At 39.2% G+C, this 16400-nt stretch overlaps 1 protein-coding gene across 1 annotated transcript in view; it reads left to right on the forward strand.

Annotated features, from left to right (window-relative positions):
- Nucleotides 1-389: 389 nt before the first annotated feature.
- SLC2A2 (solute carrier family 2 member 2) overlaps nucleotides 390-16400 on the forward strand; it is a gene marked incomplete at both ends in the record, with an annotated part of 37597 nt that continues 21586 nt past the window's right edge. Inside the window, 3 exons of the mRNA XM_083363537.1 lie at nucleotides 390-449; nucleotides 10843-10938; nucleotides 13119-13309. Coding sequence (XP_083219663.1) covers nucleotides 390-449; nucleotides 10843-10938; nucleotides 13119-13309 — 347 coding nt within the window. The remainder of the gene's footprint in view (nucleotides 450-10842; nucleotides 10939-13118; nucleotides 13310-16400) is intronic.

Consider the following 16400-nt stretch of genomic DNA (forward strand, 5'->3'; position numbering starts at 1 on the left):
ACAAGTTAGGGGAAGACTTGATGTCTAGAATGCAATAAACTCTCAGTGAACATGTCAGCTTATTTTGGTGGGTTTATCATTGTGCAAACTCCTTTGGCCTTTGCACTTTCTCTATTTAAACAATTGGTGTGGAGAGAAGGTACACGCTGCAGAATGCTTGGTTTTTCATTAACATTCGAGTTGATTAATTATATCCTTACCAGTGGCTACAAATACGCTTCCTCTAATTCTCTCATGTTGTCTGCCACCAACTGTCTCTCTTTCTCCTCCTCCCCTTGGGAATCTCATACGATCAACTATGCCTCTCCAGCTCTTTAAGCAACAAATCTAATAAAGGTCGGAAACTCATCTTTTGCACAATTCTTTTGAGCAAGTGACTACCAGCAATCATGGATCTACTGACAAGAAACACGATGGTGGCAGTGAAACCTAAACAGCGGTTAACAAAGGTAATACTTATGACAAGATATCTTACTAGACTGCCACATCAAGATTTATGACCAGCCTCTTAATTAGGTGCAGAATCCTGCAGTGCATCCTAAAGCATGGTTTATACGTGGGTGTTCAGAAAGAAAGGCCAGTGTATCTATTGAGGCTTACTTCAGGGTAAACAGGGGCAATGTTGCAGTCTCATTAATTACTGAGCTCAGTCATTATAACTGAGGTGGAAAAAATAAGAAGGAAGGGAAAGAACATATTTGTAATTACAATCTAGAAGCTACCGAATGGGAAAAACCAGCTCTTTTCTTGCATCGATGAGTTACATTGACTTCTTTCGAATATGTTTTGAATAAAACATGTTGTCAATAGCTTTCACACTGAAAATGTCACCTCTAGAGAATTTATGAGTGTGATTATCAAACATACTCCTTTCACAATAATTTTCACTCTGGTAAATATACTTGTGAACGTTTCGTGCAGCCCAACCTGGCACACTCCGTTGACTTCTTTGATTTAATAAAACTGAAAGGTGACATCTGTAAAAGCTTTCTGCAACTTTGGGGATAATTATTCTTTGCTTCAAAAAAAATTAAAGGATTCATTCAAATTTGCTAACAGTGCAGTCCTATGCATGCCCAATAAGGAGGAAAACATGAATGTTAGGGGAGCTTACCTCAAGGGAAGTATATCAATGTCAGATTCTGGGGCTAAAATTTCTTTTTTTATTTATTAACCATTTTTAAAAGAAGAAAAGAAAGAAAATCAAATGGGCAAGCAAAAAAGGAAAAAAAGAAAATTGTTGATATAGAAATATATCACTCAGTGGACATGGCTGGACTAAAATTCCCACCACTGTAGTCTGGAGATTATGATGAGAGTTAAACCATGTTAACTGGGAACTGCAAGAATTCAGTTCCAACATAACTGGATATTAGTAAGCTGGGAAAGCAAGTTAGGTAATTCTGTAAGATTGCACTAAAGTTATAAATATATTTACTCAGAAATCCATGCTATTCAATATAGTGAACTGGTAGTCTAGTCCACATTTTCAGCTTCATACCTATACTGATTTTTAGGCATGAAATACATCTTACAATTTCTCTTCAGGTTAGCCACATGTGGTACAATACAGACTAGGACTTCATGGCGATCAAGACCTTAAATTGTTTGTGATTTGATGGAGATCTATCCTTCTTACTCTTCTTCTTGCAACATTGTTTTCCTTTCTTACACAGGCCCTCGAAATGCCACTGGAGGTTTAACTCTACCAGCAGCCTTTGATGTGGTTTGCTCTGGGACAAGTACATTTAAATAAAAGTGCAAAAGAGCCATTTCCAGTTGTGGCTGGTTTTCTATTATGATGAAATTGACTTCATTTATCTAATTAGAGAAGTTAGTTGCTTTTGGACTTTGTTTCCAGAGCTTCTAAGACAATATCTTTGCAAAGGTTGCTTGACAATATGAACTGCACTGCATGTGTTAAGACTCTAGATCTGCCTACATTTTTGCTTTCAACTCTATCAAAAGCTTTAACTTTGATATGAAACTCATTACTATGCCCACATTTTAAGAGTGCAGCCCTATGCAGACTTATCAGGCAGTAAACACATTGGATATAGTGGGACTTCATTTGGAATAAATATACAGTACATAGGATGCAAAGTGTCACAGAGTAATGATATAAATAATAATAAATATTAATAAATACATGAAGCATGATGTTTATTCTATAACAGAGCTTACCTGGCAATCTGGGACTCAGCCTTCAGACCCCCTTGAAATGGTAACATCAAATTGAATCTCTTAATATAATAGAAAGAGAAAATAATTAAACCCATGATCAGACAATAAATAATTTTCTGCAACCCTGACTTGAAGAGACTCAAAAGGGAATTGAAATTTGGAGAGTGTGACAAGCGATTATTTTTTTTCTAAAAAACCCCTCTCTTTTTAATATTTATATTAAATATTATTTATTTTATTTATTTATTTTATTACATTTATATACCGCCCTTTCCCGAAGGACTCAGGGCGGTTTACAGGGTAATTAAAAACCAAAATACAAAAGTTAAAAACAAGTTTAAAAAAAAATTAAATTTATCCCTGTATAAATAAAACCCCAGTTAAAATAAGATTAATCCTCAGCCTGGGCCAGAGAGCTCGAAGAGCCAGGTCTTCAGGTCCCGGCGGAATGAACGGAGGTCGGGGGCAGTCCTCAGCTCCACTGGCAGCTGGTTCCAAAGGGCAGGCGCCCCCACTGAGAAGGCCCTATCCCTGGGTGTCGTCCGCCGGCAATCTCTTACCGGTGGCACCCTGAGAAGACCCTCCCTGTGGGAGCGCACTGGACGAAGGGAACTTGATGCCGGCAGCAGGTGTTCCCTCAGATATCCCGGACCCAAGCCATGTAGGGCTTTATAGGTCATCACCAGCACCTTGAATATTTATTTTGTAAATTATAATTTATAATTTAATAAATTATAAGTGCAATACTTTGGTCCTGTTGGTTCCTTGTGGGATAGTTAGTATTGATAATTCTCAACTTACAACCATTCATTTAGAGATGATCGAAGTTATAACAACACTGAAAAAAATGACATATGACCATTTTCACACTTATGACCCTTGCAGTATCCCCATAGTCAGGGGTAGGCAACCTTGGCTCTTTTATGACTTGTGGACTTCAACTCCCAGAATTCCTGAGCCAGCATGGCTGGCTCAGGAATTCTGGGAGTTGAAGTCCACGAGCTGGCTCAGGAATTCTGGGAGTTGAAGTTCACACGCCATAAAAGAGCCAAGGTTGCCTACCCCTGACCATGATCATCTGAACAAACTTTGAATGCTTGGCAAATGATTCATATTTATGATGGTTGCAATGTACCAGGGACCTTGTCCACGGGGAAGCCAGATACACTTAACAACTGTGTTAGTAACTTAATAACTGCAATGATTCACTTAAGAACATTGGCAAGGTCATAAAATAGGGCAAAACTCACTTAACAGCTGTATTGCTTAGCAATGGAAATGTTGGGATCAACTGTGCTCATAAGTCAACTGCTTGTAACTGGCCATTACCAATAGAAATTGCCTTGTTACCATCGTCAGTTCAGTGAAAGATTTTGTTACTAGTGATTTTTGTCAATAGTGATTTTTGTCACTAGTCTTCAGTTCTCCTGTGATCTGGAGCATCCCTGGTTTTTTTTTACACTTTTTAAAAAGGCCAGTTGGAAGCATGTGTGGGCCCAGGGGACGCTCCTCCCATTAGCTTTCTTCATTCCAAATTTGGGACTTATACAGGCAGCCAAGGAGGCCTCAGAGTGATCAACCCACCATCATTAGCACATTCAAACAAAATAAGCTCCAAGACTTATAGAAATTTGTAAGGAACAGGTGTGTATAAATAATCAGTTTGGAGATTCAATATGAAAGCATCTCAGTAAAATATCCTAACTCAGGGATGGGCAACTATGGCTCGTTTGCAACCTGTGGACTTCAACTCCCAAAATTCCATGCTGTCTCAGGATTTCTGAGAGCCCGCAAGTCGTAAAGGAATCACAGCTGCCCAACCCTGTCCTAACAGAATCAGGTTTTTACATGGCATTGATATATTGATTTATATGGCTGAACTGATCCCAGTATGAATAAATATTTGATCCACTCTTATGTCTCCTGAATAATTCTACCTGATTCTAGTCTGAATTGAAACCATTCCATTCAAGATTACCATTCAGGATTTTATCAGCTTGCAAATTTGATCCAATCAATGTTTAAAATGAAAGCACCTTTTTTTTTTGCATATTTCTCTCAATTACTCTGAGAATACAGTCAAATTCCTCTTTCATAGGGCAGGAAAACTCCTGAGAAGTTCCAAGACAGATTTCAGCAAGATATTAACCAGGTGTTTCCTAAGATTTTGCAAAACAAAACATTTATTATATCAGTAGTGTTACTATCTTTAGTCTGTGAAAGCATTATTAAACATCTTTTAAAACCCAGAACACTAGTCCAAAAGACTCAACAGAGAGGATTTTTATTTTTACATAGTGGCAGTTGGAATTATTAGAATTTTCATTCTTGCTCACAATGGGTGTTCTATGATGGGTTAGGTTACGAGAATGTTTAGCATCTGACAAGTGGATGGACCTAGAATTCTGTGAGAGAGATTTCAACGGCAGAAGATGGCAGTTACAGAGGTACAAAATTGATACTCTTTTAAAGCGTATATGTACATGCGAAACGATACTGTGTTAAAATGTACATGCTACATCTATCTCAGATAGCTGGCCAGTCCCAATTTCTCAGTAAGGAGGGAGGTAAAGGAGTCCTTGCGGGTTTTATTCTGCTAGTCATAACCAATTTTAGGGGTGGTGTTCATCTCCATTTCTTTAAGCCATTGAGCCATGGCTGTTTGAAGACATTTCCACGGCCACGTGGCCAACGTGACACCACACCACAGCACAAAACAAATAATAATAATAATAATAATAATAATAATAATAATAATAATAATTTGGAAGGGACCTTGGAGGTCATCTAGTCCAACCCCCTGCTCAGGCAAGAAACCCTATACCATTTCAGACAAGTGGCTGGCCAGTCTCTTCTTAAAAACTTCCAGTGTTGGAGCATTCACCACTTCCTGGAGGCAGGTTGTTCCACTGGTTAATTGTTCTAACTGTCAGGAAGTTTCTCCTTAGTTCCAGGTTGCTTCTCTCCTTGACTAGTTTCCATCCGTTGCTTCTTGTCCTGCTTTCAGGTGCTTTGGAGAATAGCTTGGCTCCCTCTTCTTTGTGGCAGCCCCTGAGATACTGGAACACTGCTATTATGTCACCCCTCACCCTTCTCTTCGTTAAACTACACATGCCCAATTCCAGCAACTGTTCCCTATATGTTTTAGCCTCCAGTCCCCCAATCACGTGAAACACGTAATGCTGTTATCCTCCCACTAAAGTGGTACCTAGTTAACTACTTGCACTAGCATGCTTTTGAACTGCTAGGTTGGCAGGAGCTGAGGCAAGCAACAGGAGTCACACCATCACACGGTGCTAGGACTCAAACTACAGGAGCATAGGTCTCCTCTGGTGACTTTTAAACCACTAAGCTACCACATCTGACAAAGGACGGAGGGGGAAGGAGGAATTATTAAGGGTAACCTCCAGTTCAGTTTGCCCTCAGCACACTGACAGTCAATTAATGATAATAATAATAATAAGTTGGAAGGGACCTTGGAGGTCATCTAGTCCAACCCCCTGCTCAGGCAGGAAACCCTATACCATTTCAGACAAGTGGCTGGCCAGTCTCTTCTTAAAAACTTCCAGTGTTGGAGCATTCACCACTTCTGGAGGCAGGTTGTTCCACTGGTTAGTTGTTCTAACTGTCAGGAAGTTTCTCCTTAGTTCTAGGTTGCTTCTCTCCTTGACTAGTTTCCATCCATTGCTTCTTGTCCTGCTTTCAGGTGCTTTGGAGAATAGCTTGACTCCCTCTTCTTTGTGGCAGCCCCTGAGATACTGGAACACTGCTATCATGTCAACCCTCACCTTTCTCTTTGTTAAACTAGACATGCCCAATTCCAGCAACCGTTCCAATCCTTATTTCCAGATTGGAGCAAGCACACACAGGTCACTCAGTTCAGCCCACAAAAAAGTATTTATTAAAGCTCAACAAACATCAAAAACAGCTAACTGGCAAAATAGGACTGAAGGCAGGTAAACACAGGAAGAAAGAGAGACGTGGAGAAACAGGCAAAAGATAAAAGGGCAGAAAATTTGAAATAATGATCTCCATTTTCTATATCCATGTAGCAAAAGCAGAGAACCTTTTGAAGCTGCTGAAAACAATAGTGTGGGTGGTTTTTGTTTATTCTAGCTTTAAGCCTTTTATGTAGATAGTGGCAGAAAAGAGACAGAAAACACTCCCTACTCTGCATCATCAAAGAAGCAATTTGGCAAGTGGAGATGATGTATCCATTTTCCCTGCCAAAATCTGAGGGCTGATAGTCACATTTTTAAGATGGAGCGGAAGAATAAAAGAACTTTGCATCTAGGAGCTCATAAGCCATCCTAAAATATCTATTCATTGATTCTAGAAGAAACCCAATAGCACTAGCACTTGGACTTATATACCGCTTCACAGTGCTTTACAGCCCTCTCTGAGCAATTTACAGAATCAGCCTACTGCCCTCAACAATCTGTGTCCTCATTTTACCGACTTTGGAAGGATAGAAAGCTTATGCCCAAGTTTTCAGCTCTTATAAGGGATTTCCAACAACATATGAAATTCTCACCAGGAGACCTTCCTTTCTAGCAGTTGAAACATCCTATTCTCCATTTCCAATCCCCTTTAAGCTATCTACAGGTATTGTTTTATTTTTACTTAAAGGTAAAGGTAAAGGTTCCCACGCACATACGTGCTAGTCATTTCCGACTCTAGGGGCCGGTGCTCATCTCCGTTTCAAAGCCGAAGAGCCAGCGCTTGTCCGAGGACGTCTCCGTGGTCATGTGGCCGGCATGACTAGACGCCAAAGGCACACGGAACGCTGTTTTTACTTAGTTATTATTAAATGTATTCACTGCCCATCTGGCAGTTCGAATCTAGGCAACTCTGAGCTATTATTTTAGATAGCATAGGATTGCACTTTTTATTACTACAGTATTATTTATTCTGCCAAGTAGCTAACAATGAAAGTGTCTTCTAGCCCTTGCTCGGAGAATAAATTGATGCCATTTCAGAGGAAGAGGACTCTCATCCACAAAAGTTTGTGTTAAGCCTGATGTTTTAACTCTTGAGGGATCACAAAAATTCTTTTGTCTATAATGTTTTTGACTGTCCTGCTAGATCAGACAGAGTCTGCTTATGGTCCCAACCCATGGGAGCTGAATTGGTTTGGGGCTTAGTGCCCCACTCTATGGAATATGCTGACCCCAAGATACACTTTGGCCTTCAAAAAGCTTCTGAAACCCTTTCTGTTTAGGTGAGCTTTCTCATGATTCATGAAGGTAGCAGAAGCCCTCTGAACTTACATTGGGTTTTTTGTTGGTTAAGTGTTGAGTTTTCTTGGCGAAATTGATGTTTGCGATATTTTGCTCACCACTTTTAATGAAATGAATTCAACCTATTGTTAATAAATACTGTACATAAATAATAGATTCATAAAAATAAAAGAAAACTAGAGGAAATTGTGACAACATAAACCCAGAAGCGCTGACATCTGGCATATGGAGAACCTTCTTCTTATCAGGACAATAATGCAAACTTTTTGAAAGACTGCAACCTTTTTATAGGGACTTTTACTTAAAAGAAGAAAAGACTGAATCAATGATTTACATATTTGGGGAGTAAAAAGGGTTAAAAGGAAAAGGGAAGGTAATTACAAAGTTAAAAAAAGGAATAGAAAGAGTTAGACAGTAACTTCTCAATAGAAAGGTGGGTGGAAATCATAATTCTATTATTTTTTTCTTATCTTTCCTTTGATTCTTTATACTTTATGATATTTAAACATTCTTATAAAATAAATACAAAAAAGGAGAATATTGCAGATGGATCATATCCTTTTGCAAGGTAGAATCGTATAATTTGGTCTCCCTGTCTAACAGTAATATAGTAAATAGTGTGAATTTGAATGAAATAATATAAAATAAGTCATTGCTGGGATGACATTTGCTATTGTCTGCCATGTCATAGCAATTATAGAGTTAAAACCAATTTCCTGGTTATTGTGAACTCTCCAAATAGAAAAGGCAGCAGCTAAATGCCTATAACAACTTAACTGAACAGTTAATTTATTAGATTGGTGGACCAATGATCAGATTTTAATTTACTTTCATTAAAGGGTAGGCAATCTTGGCAGCTGGCATGGTGGCATATGTCTGGATCAGCTGCCACTTTACATAATGAGCACAGAAGAAATAGCTTATTTGTAGCAGATGATGCAACTCAGTGAATGAAGTGCCAAGACCTGAGGGTCTTATGCCCATTTTAATAACTGTGAGTTCTTATTTCACTTGTAGGGCACAGTGTTATAATTTTTCAGTACACTGATGGTATAGGGCAGGGGTAGGCAACCTCGAAAGAGCCGAGGTTGCCTACCCCTGGTATAGGGCAAAGACAGGGTTATTCAAATGAATAAAGAGAGTTCCTAAAATAATAAGGAAATTCACCGAGCCCTTATGAACCATGAATGAACCCATGATACAGGACATTATCCAACCTGGTACTCCTCGCATGTGTGGGATCTTATCATTTCCAGCCATCCTGCAACTGGGAATGATGGGGGTCAAAGTTTAGTCTGTGTACAATGATTTGTTGGAGAATTTTACATATGGTCAGTAGCTTATTAGTTTTATTAAGTTACAGGTAGTCCACAACTACAATTACAGTTGTTAGAACATGACAACATAACATCATTAAGCAGGACATCACGTGACTGCACCCAGTTTTATGACCTTTTTGTGGTGTTCATAAAGTGAATGCTGCAGTCATTAAGTGAAGCCATTGTTCACCATGGTGCATTTGTAAGTAAATGCCAGTTTCCAGCAAAAAAAGTTGTAAATCATGGTGACTGGGAGATGCTGCAAATGGTCGTAAACATGGGCTGATTGCCGAGTATCCAAAAATGTGATCACATGACTATGGGGAGGGGGCTAGCCATCAGGATTTTGAATCTGGGTTATACGTAACTTTGCGGGGGGGGGTCCATCATAACTTCAAATCATTGCTAAGCAATTGCTTGTAAGTTAAAAACTACTTGTATTTGTATTTTGGATATTTATAATTGATTATAAATAACAATTGGTTACTCTATTTCATTATTGTACAGGTAATCTTCAACTTACAACCACAATTTAGCCCAAAATTTATGTTGCTAAGGGAGAAATTTGTTAAGTGAGTTTTGCCCCATTTTACAACTTTTCTTGCCACATTTGTTAAGTGAGTCACTGCAGTTGTTAAATTAGTAGCATAGTTATTTACTGATTTTTTTATTAGAAAGTTCCTTCCGAATCTACTTTAAAGATAAGGAAGAGCCTCATATACCAATATTCCAGATGACAGACAGACATGACATAAAGACCAAACGTCTGAGATCTACATATCAAAGATAAATAATCTTTTTTGGGGGTGGGGAGGGAATGACTTTTTTTAAGTGAAATGTTGGCAACAGAGGGAACAGTGATACAGTGAAGTTAAATGAGTGTGTGAGACCAGAGATTCTGGCACTTTATCCCATTTTGGAGGGTGCAAGGCATTAAAGAAAATAGATAACTTCAGCCCATTTAAGACTTCTCATACCTGTTTTCTCTCTCTCTCTCTCTCACACACACACACACCCCAAACACACATACACTCACACTTGCAGAAAATCTATTGTTTGGTAGCAGCCCTCTGGATTACAGTAGGGTAACCTTGGGGTCTCCAGGGTCAAAATAAAAACAGGTAAGATATCATTAATTTATTGAATGCATACACCACCACAATTTGTTGGATCCTATAATTTTACAAGTATATATAACAAAAATTAACTCAGTGCACCAAATATGTCCACCAATAACTGTTTGTGGTAGTTTGGCAAGTCTTGACAACTTTGCTATTACTTTCCTCCTACCTTTTCACAATATTCTAATTTTCTGAGATTTTGGTTTTGGGGTTTTCATGAGCTGTACGCCATAATCATCACAATTATGACAAATCATGGCTTGAACTATCTTGCTTTGCATGTAATGAGTCTATCTCATATATTAGTTTCCCCTTTTAAGTTGCATTACTGAAATAAATGAACTTTTGCACGATATTCTAATTTTTTGAGTTTCACCTGTAAGGTCCCCAGGTTGGATACGTAGGCAGTCACGCTATTATTTCACTGTGCATCCAGCAGCAAAATCTGGTTTTAATGAATCTGCATTGTGATAGCCTTGTGGATTGTCCTTGGTTGGAATGTCATACTGGAATCTAGAACAAATTCCTGCAAGTTAAAATAATACTCGTACCCACCCCTTCAAGAAAGTCACCACCAATGTGATGCTCACCTTGGAGCAAGCAGTGATTTGGATTTGATAGCCTCCGTATATTTTGCATATTTAATACAATATGGCAATATTCCAGATTGAAATAATTGTCATGCTTCGTTTATTTATATTTATTTTTGATATTTTGAATTATGGAGATTCTCAATCATCCAGATCAGGAAAAGATGTTTTTAAAAAGACAACTGGATCTTCTTGGTTTTTATTCCTTCAAAATCAAGGGAAATATTGACAGTGTTCTGAATCCTGCCAATCTTTGGAGGCATCATTCAAACCAACTTTTGGTAGCTTTTCAAGCAAAGGGTTGAAATGTGCATCTGATTTCTTCTTCAGTCGCTGTAATGGAAATATACCGTGTGACCTTGTGCTCTCATGTGTTGCTCTTTCCTAGGATGTCACATGCACTTTGTTTCTCTCAGTGTTTACTGCAGTGTTGGGTTTTTTCCAATATGGCTACTGCATTGGAGTCATCAATGCTCCTCAACAGGCAAGTCAACTTGATTATTCACATATGCATTAATATCAGAGCCCATATTTGGGGCTCACTTCTTTCATCTTGGGACACCTTAACTATCTTGATATCTTCAGGAAAGAAATGCCGGGTTGGGTTTTCCCCCCAAAAAAGTGTCTCTTCCACCTACAACATTAGGCAAAGCAATATAAAATGTATGAACCCTACTACAGGTAGTTCTCGATTTACGACCACAATTGAGCCCAAAATTTCCATTGCTAAGTAAAACAGTTAAGTGAGTTTTGCCCCATTTTGCGACCTTTCTTGATGCGGTTGTTAAGTGAATCACTGCAGTTGTTAAACAAGTAACCTGGTTGTTAAGTGAATCTGGCTTCCCCATGGACTTTGCTTGTCAGAAGGTCGCAAAAGGTGATCACATAATCCCAGGACACTGCACCCGTCATAAATGTGAGTCAGTTGCCAAGCATCTGAATTTTGATCATGTGATCATAGGGATGCTGCAATGGTCCTCAGTGTGGAAAACAATCATAAGTTGCATTTTCAGTGCCATTGTAAGTTTGAAAGGTCACTAAATGAACTGTTGTAAGTCAAGGACTACCAGTATTGGCTTGGATCTAACGTAATACAAATCAACACTTAGGACTGCATCCTAAGTGCCCCATTTATTTATTTATTTATTTATTTATTTTATTGAGATTTCTATACCGCCCTTCTCCCCAAGGGACTCAGGGCGGTTCACAGGGCATATATAAATAGCAGTACAAAAATTAAAAGAAAATTAAACCAAAGCCCAATTAAAATACAACAATGATAGAATAATAAAAACCAATTAAAAACCCATATACCCCTATCAGGCCAGACCAGCTAATTCAAATAAATGGGTCTTCAACCCGCGACGGAAGGATTGAAGGTCCGATGCCGTCCGGAGCTCAACCGGCAGTTGGTTCCATAATGCCGGAGCACCCACAGAGAAGGCCCTCCCCCTGGGGGCCACCAGTCAACATTCCCTGACCGGAGGCACCCTGAGGAGGCCCTCTCTGTGGGCACGCACAGGGCGGAGGGGAGTTGACGCCCCCTCTGGGAGTTATTACCCCACTTTCTTCTTTGTGATGTGAAAGTGAATGAATCTCCCAGAGTCAGTTCAGCATCATTTCATCTGCCCTCACTGTTACATTTAGTTTTAAACCAGGATGATTTGAGCAAGCGACAGCCAGGCGCCACCACTTGGCACTGCCTTGCTTGAGAAAAATAAAAGGACAAAATGCATTCAAGTGCCGCCAATCTCTTCCTCCATGTTAGGTGTATTCTCAGCTATTTTTCATACACACCTAAAATGTAACAATCCCGGGACCAATTTCAGCAGAGAGAGGCACGAGAACCCCCAATTAGTACAAAACTTGCATTGTTCTGCATGTAACAAAAAGCCCCTTCTCCTGAACAGATTAGGGCCATATGTTGAGATATCTGGAAAAAAAATGTCTATGGATATTCTCAGTCATCCAGGTCGTAGTTATCCCAAAGGTGCTTTATTCATAAAGCAACTGGACTTTCTTGTTTTTTCTCTGAAGACGTTTCACTTCTCATCCAAGAAGCTTCTTCGAAGAAAAAAAACCCCAAGAAAGTCCGGTTGCCTCACGAAAAAGCACCTCTGGGATCTGGAAAAAAAAGCTATTCAGATAGATAACTCTCAGATATATTTCTTGTACTAGTTGTGATCCTCAATTGCTAATTTCTAAACACCAGTTTTTTAACTATGTATTATTAAAATTTATTTATTTATTACGCAAATTTATAGAGCTGCTCAACTCTCACACAATGACTCTGGGCAGCATAGAAGAGAGTAGACTCATCGGGTTGGAAGGGATCTTGGAGGCCTTCTAGTCCAACCCCCTTCCTCATGGCAGGAGACCTTAAAATTCAGTTAAACATTCACAGTTTAAACCCTCATCCCAAACATTTAGGTTTCAAAGAAACTGAATGCAAATTTGGGACATATACAGTAACAGGCATTCTCAGCTCTTAAAAATCCAGGCCCAAAGGTGCTTTTTCAAATGGTAACTGGACTTTCTTTGTTTTTCCTTTGCTTCACTTCTCATCCTGAAGAAGGTGATGGGCAAATTCAGGTTGTGAAACATGCACCGTCAAAAATAATTTTTAGGAGTAATGAAATGACTAATGCACTTTTGTCAACACAGATTATAATGACCCACTACGCAAAGATCCTGAAAATAGAAAGTGCTAAAAATGCCACTGGCAGTTTTTTGATTGAAGAAGTATTGAAAGATCCAACGATCATGATGCTTTGGTCCTTGTCTGTCTCTATGTTTGCTGTTGGCGGGATGATTTCCTCCTTCACCGTTGGCTGGATTGGGGAAAAGATGCCACGGTGAGGATTATTTTTCCTTCTTGGATTTAATGTCTTGGTAGAAGAATAAGGCAGGCATTCTGTGTAACTCAGGAGATAATGAAAACCATTCTTATTGGGTCCTGACTACCACTGACACACTGGAGAAATTATAATGAGGCGATAGCTTGGAAAAATTTAAGGAAGTAAAGCATTTAATTGTCTGTCTCTCTGTCTATCCATCCATCCGTCTGTCTGTCTGTCTGTCTGTCTGTCTGTCTGTCTGTCTATCTATCTATCTATCTATCTATCTATCTATCTATCTATCTATCTATCTATCTATCTATTTATCTATCTATCTATCATCTATTATTTGTCTATCATCTATCTATCATTTATCTATCATCTATCTATCATCTATCATCTATTATTTGTCTATCATCTGTCTATCATCTACCATCTATCTGTCATCTATCTGTCTATCTTTCATCTATCAATCATCTATCATTTATTTATCATCTATCATCTATCACCTATCTATCATCTGTCTATCTCTATCATCTATCTGTCATCTATCTATCTGTCATCTGTCTGTCATCTATCTATCCATCCATCCATCCATCTGTCTGTCTATCCATCCATCCTTCCATTTATATGGCCAGCCACTGGCCATGTGATTTTGAGTATCAAACAATCCTTTAAGATAATAAATAATTAAAAACTTCAGGAGTTATACTGTTTCATAAGACAGGCACTGCAACGTAACATAATGTCTCTTCTTCAAGGGCTGCACTGGCTACTGGTCAGCTTCTGGGGCAATTCAGGTTGTCACCTTTAAAACTCTATATTGTTCAGAGTGTGGATATTTATGGAACTATTTATTTCCAGTGACTTTGGCCCAATAAGTTCAAGCAGGATAGACTTGTTCTAGGATTTCAGGCTGAGGGTCTTCTCCAGACATCCTGGAGATGCAAAGGACTGGACATGTAGCGTTTGGATTCAAACAATATCTCCATCCGTATATCATTTCCATAAAACAGGTTAATGGCTGCTGGCTTGGTTGATGTTAACAATGAAGAAGCTTACTGAGATAATATATCTCAATAATTATCCTGAAAACAAAGAACAGAGAAATCATTTATCTTCATGTTCTGTTTGTCAGTTTCTCAAAATGTCTGCTTGATCACTGGTAAAATTACAAGAATGAAGTAGATGGAAATTTACTTTGATTCAACAAAGTTCTTCACTTTGAGTTCCATCTTTAACAACAGTACTGAACTCCAAAATTCTTAGCCTATCATACTGCTGATTTTATGAATATAGGGAAAGTAGTTGTCTCACACCAATGGGACTGGCCCACCCCACCCAAGCCAGCACAGGAGGCATGCTCTGGGCCCCATCAGTCAAGGAATTTCAGTTGGAACATCTTAGCCCCTGAGGTGAGATTGACTTCCACCCTTCTGACCTTTTGTAAGGGCCTAAAGACATGGGTCTTCCAGTTGACCTGAGGCCCCAATGAAGAAGCATCACATTGGAGGTGGTTGATGAGTTAAGAGGTAATCCCACCTCTGTCACGCACACATCCTGCTCCCTCCTTCCCCATCTTTTAACTATAATTTTTGATCTTTGATTGTAGCTCCATTTTTATTATTTTAGAAATAAATTTTCTCAGTAGCAGCCCCCTCTTTTGACAACAACATATCTCCTGAAGTCACCCTAACATTTTTCAGGAAAGTGATAAAGACGTTCTGTGGGACATTAGAATAGGAAGAGTTTCAATTAGAACAGGAACAGGTTTCCACGTTTGATTTTTCAAACAGGTTTTTTTTAGTCCTGCGTAGTGTAAGCCTCCCAGAATTGCAGACAGCACACAGAGTTTGGAAATAAAACAATAAAACAATGTAAGTGCCACACTGGATAAAATGAAAAGAATAGCAGCTATAATGAGAAAAGAGGATGACAGAGCAAAAAGCCTATACTGGTACCTCTGGGAATTTATTAGGCAGAGAAGTGTAGTTTGAATGATGGTGGGCTGAAGAGTGTCTGCTCTTCACCTTTATTAGAATAATCAAAGCACTGATACAGGCTATCCTTTATCTGGGCTGTGCAAATCTGACAGGAGTCAACCATGATTAAGGGACTGAAGAGGATAGGGGTATATATACACAAGATGGCTACTACGAAATACAGTGCAGCTGAGCTACAAAGCCACTTGATGACACTTCTGCTGAGAGGCATAATAGCAAACTGTCCATCCATGTTTTATTTTCTGGCAGCGATCACCACTGATAAGTAACAGAGCATGGGAAAACCCTTCTGTGTTTTGTAAGCCTGTTTAGGGATTGTATGATTACTAAGCCTTGGTGGAGCAGTGGGCTAATGCCTCTTTAAGTAACACCAGCTGCCTGCAATTAGTGCAGGTTCGCATCCCACCAGGCTCAAGGTTGACTCAGCCTTCCATCCTTCCGAGGTAGGTAAAATGAGGACCCAGATTGTTGGGGGCAATTAAGCTGACTTTGTAATAATGCCGCTTGGGGGGGGGGCGAAAGCCCTAATAAGCAGGCATTTACATAGAATGAAGGCTACTGCTAAGCTTGTAAGCCACCCTGAGTCTTCGGAGAAGGGCGAGATATAAATGGAATTAAAATAAAATAAATAAAATAAATAAGCTACAGCTAGTCCTCAACTTATGACTAGTGACTTAGTGGCTGTTCAAAGTTGCAATGAATTCTACCTTGGGGCTACTTATGACCCAGATTCAAAGTTCTGATGGTCACTCCCAACCACTCCCAGGTCACATGACCAAACATTAGGTGCTTGGCAACACAGCCACAGTAATAGTCATAGTCATAGTCACCATGTTTTATGACAATTTATGACAATTTATGACAATTTTGCCAAAAAACATCATTTACTTCTGGTTTTTGGCAAAACTGCACCCATGGTTCACTTAACAACCATGCCACTCACTTAACAACCCCCACAAAGCACATAGTAAAATCCAAATTATATATTGACCAAGCCATTTTACAGCTGTCACAACTCACAGTGGTGATGGGCAGGCTCCATTATGTTTGTAAGTTAGGGACTATCTGTATATATTTTGGTTTCGTGCAATATATGAACCTAGTCA

The sequence above is a fragment of the Vipera ursinii genome, assembly GCF_947247035.1.
Source record: "Vipera ursinii genome assembly, chromosome: 5".
Taxonomy (NCBI): Eukaryota; Metazoa; Chordata; class Lepidosauria; order Squamata; family Viperidae; genus Vipera; species Vipera ursinii.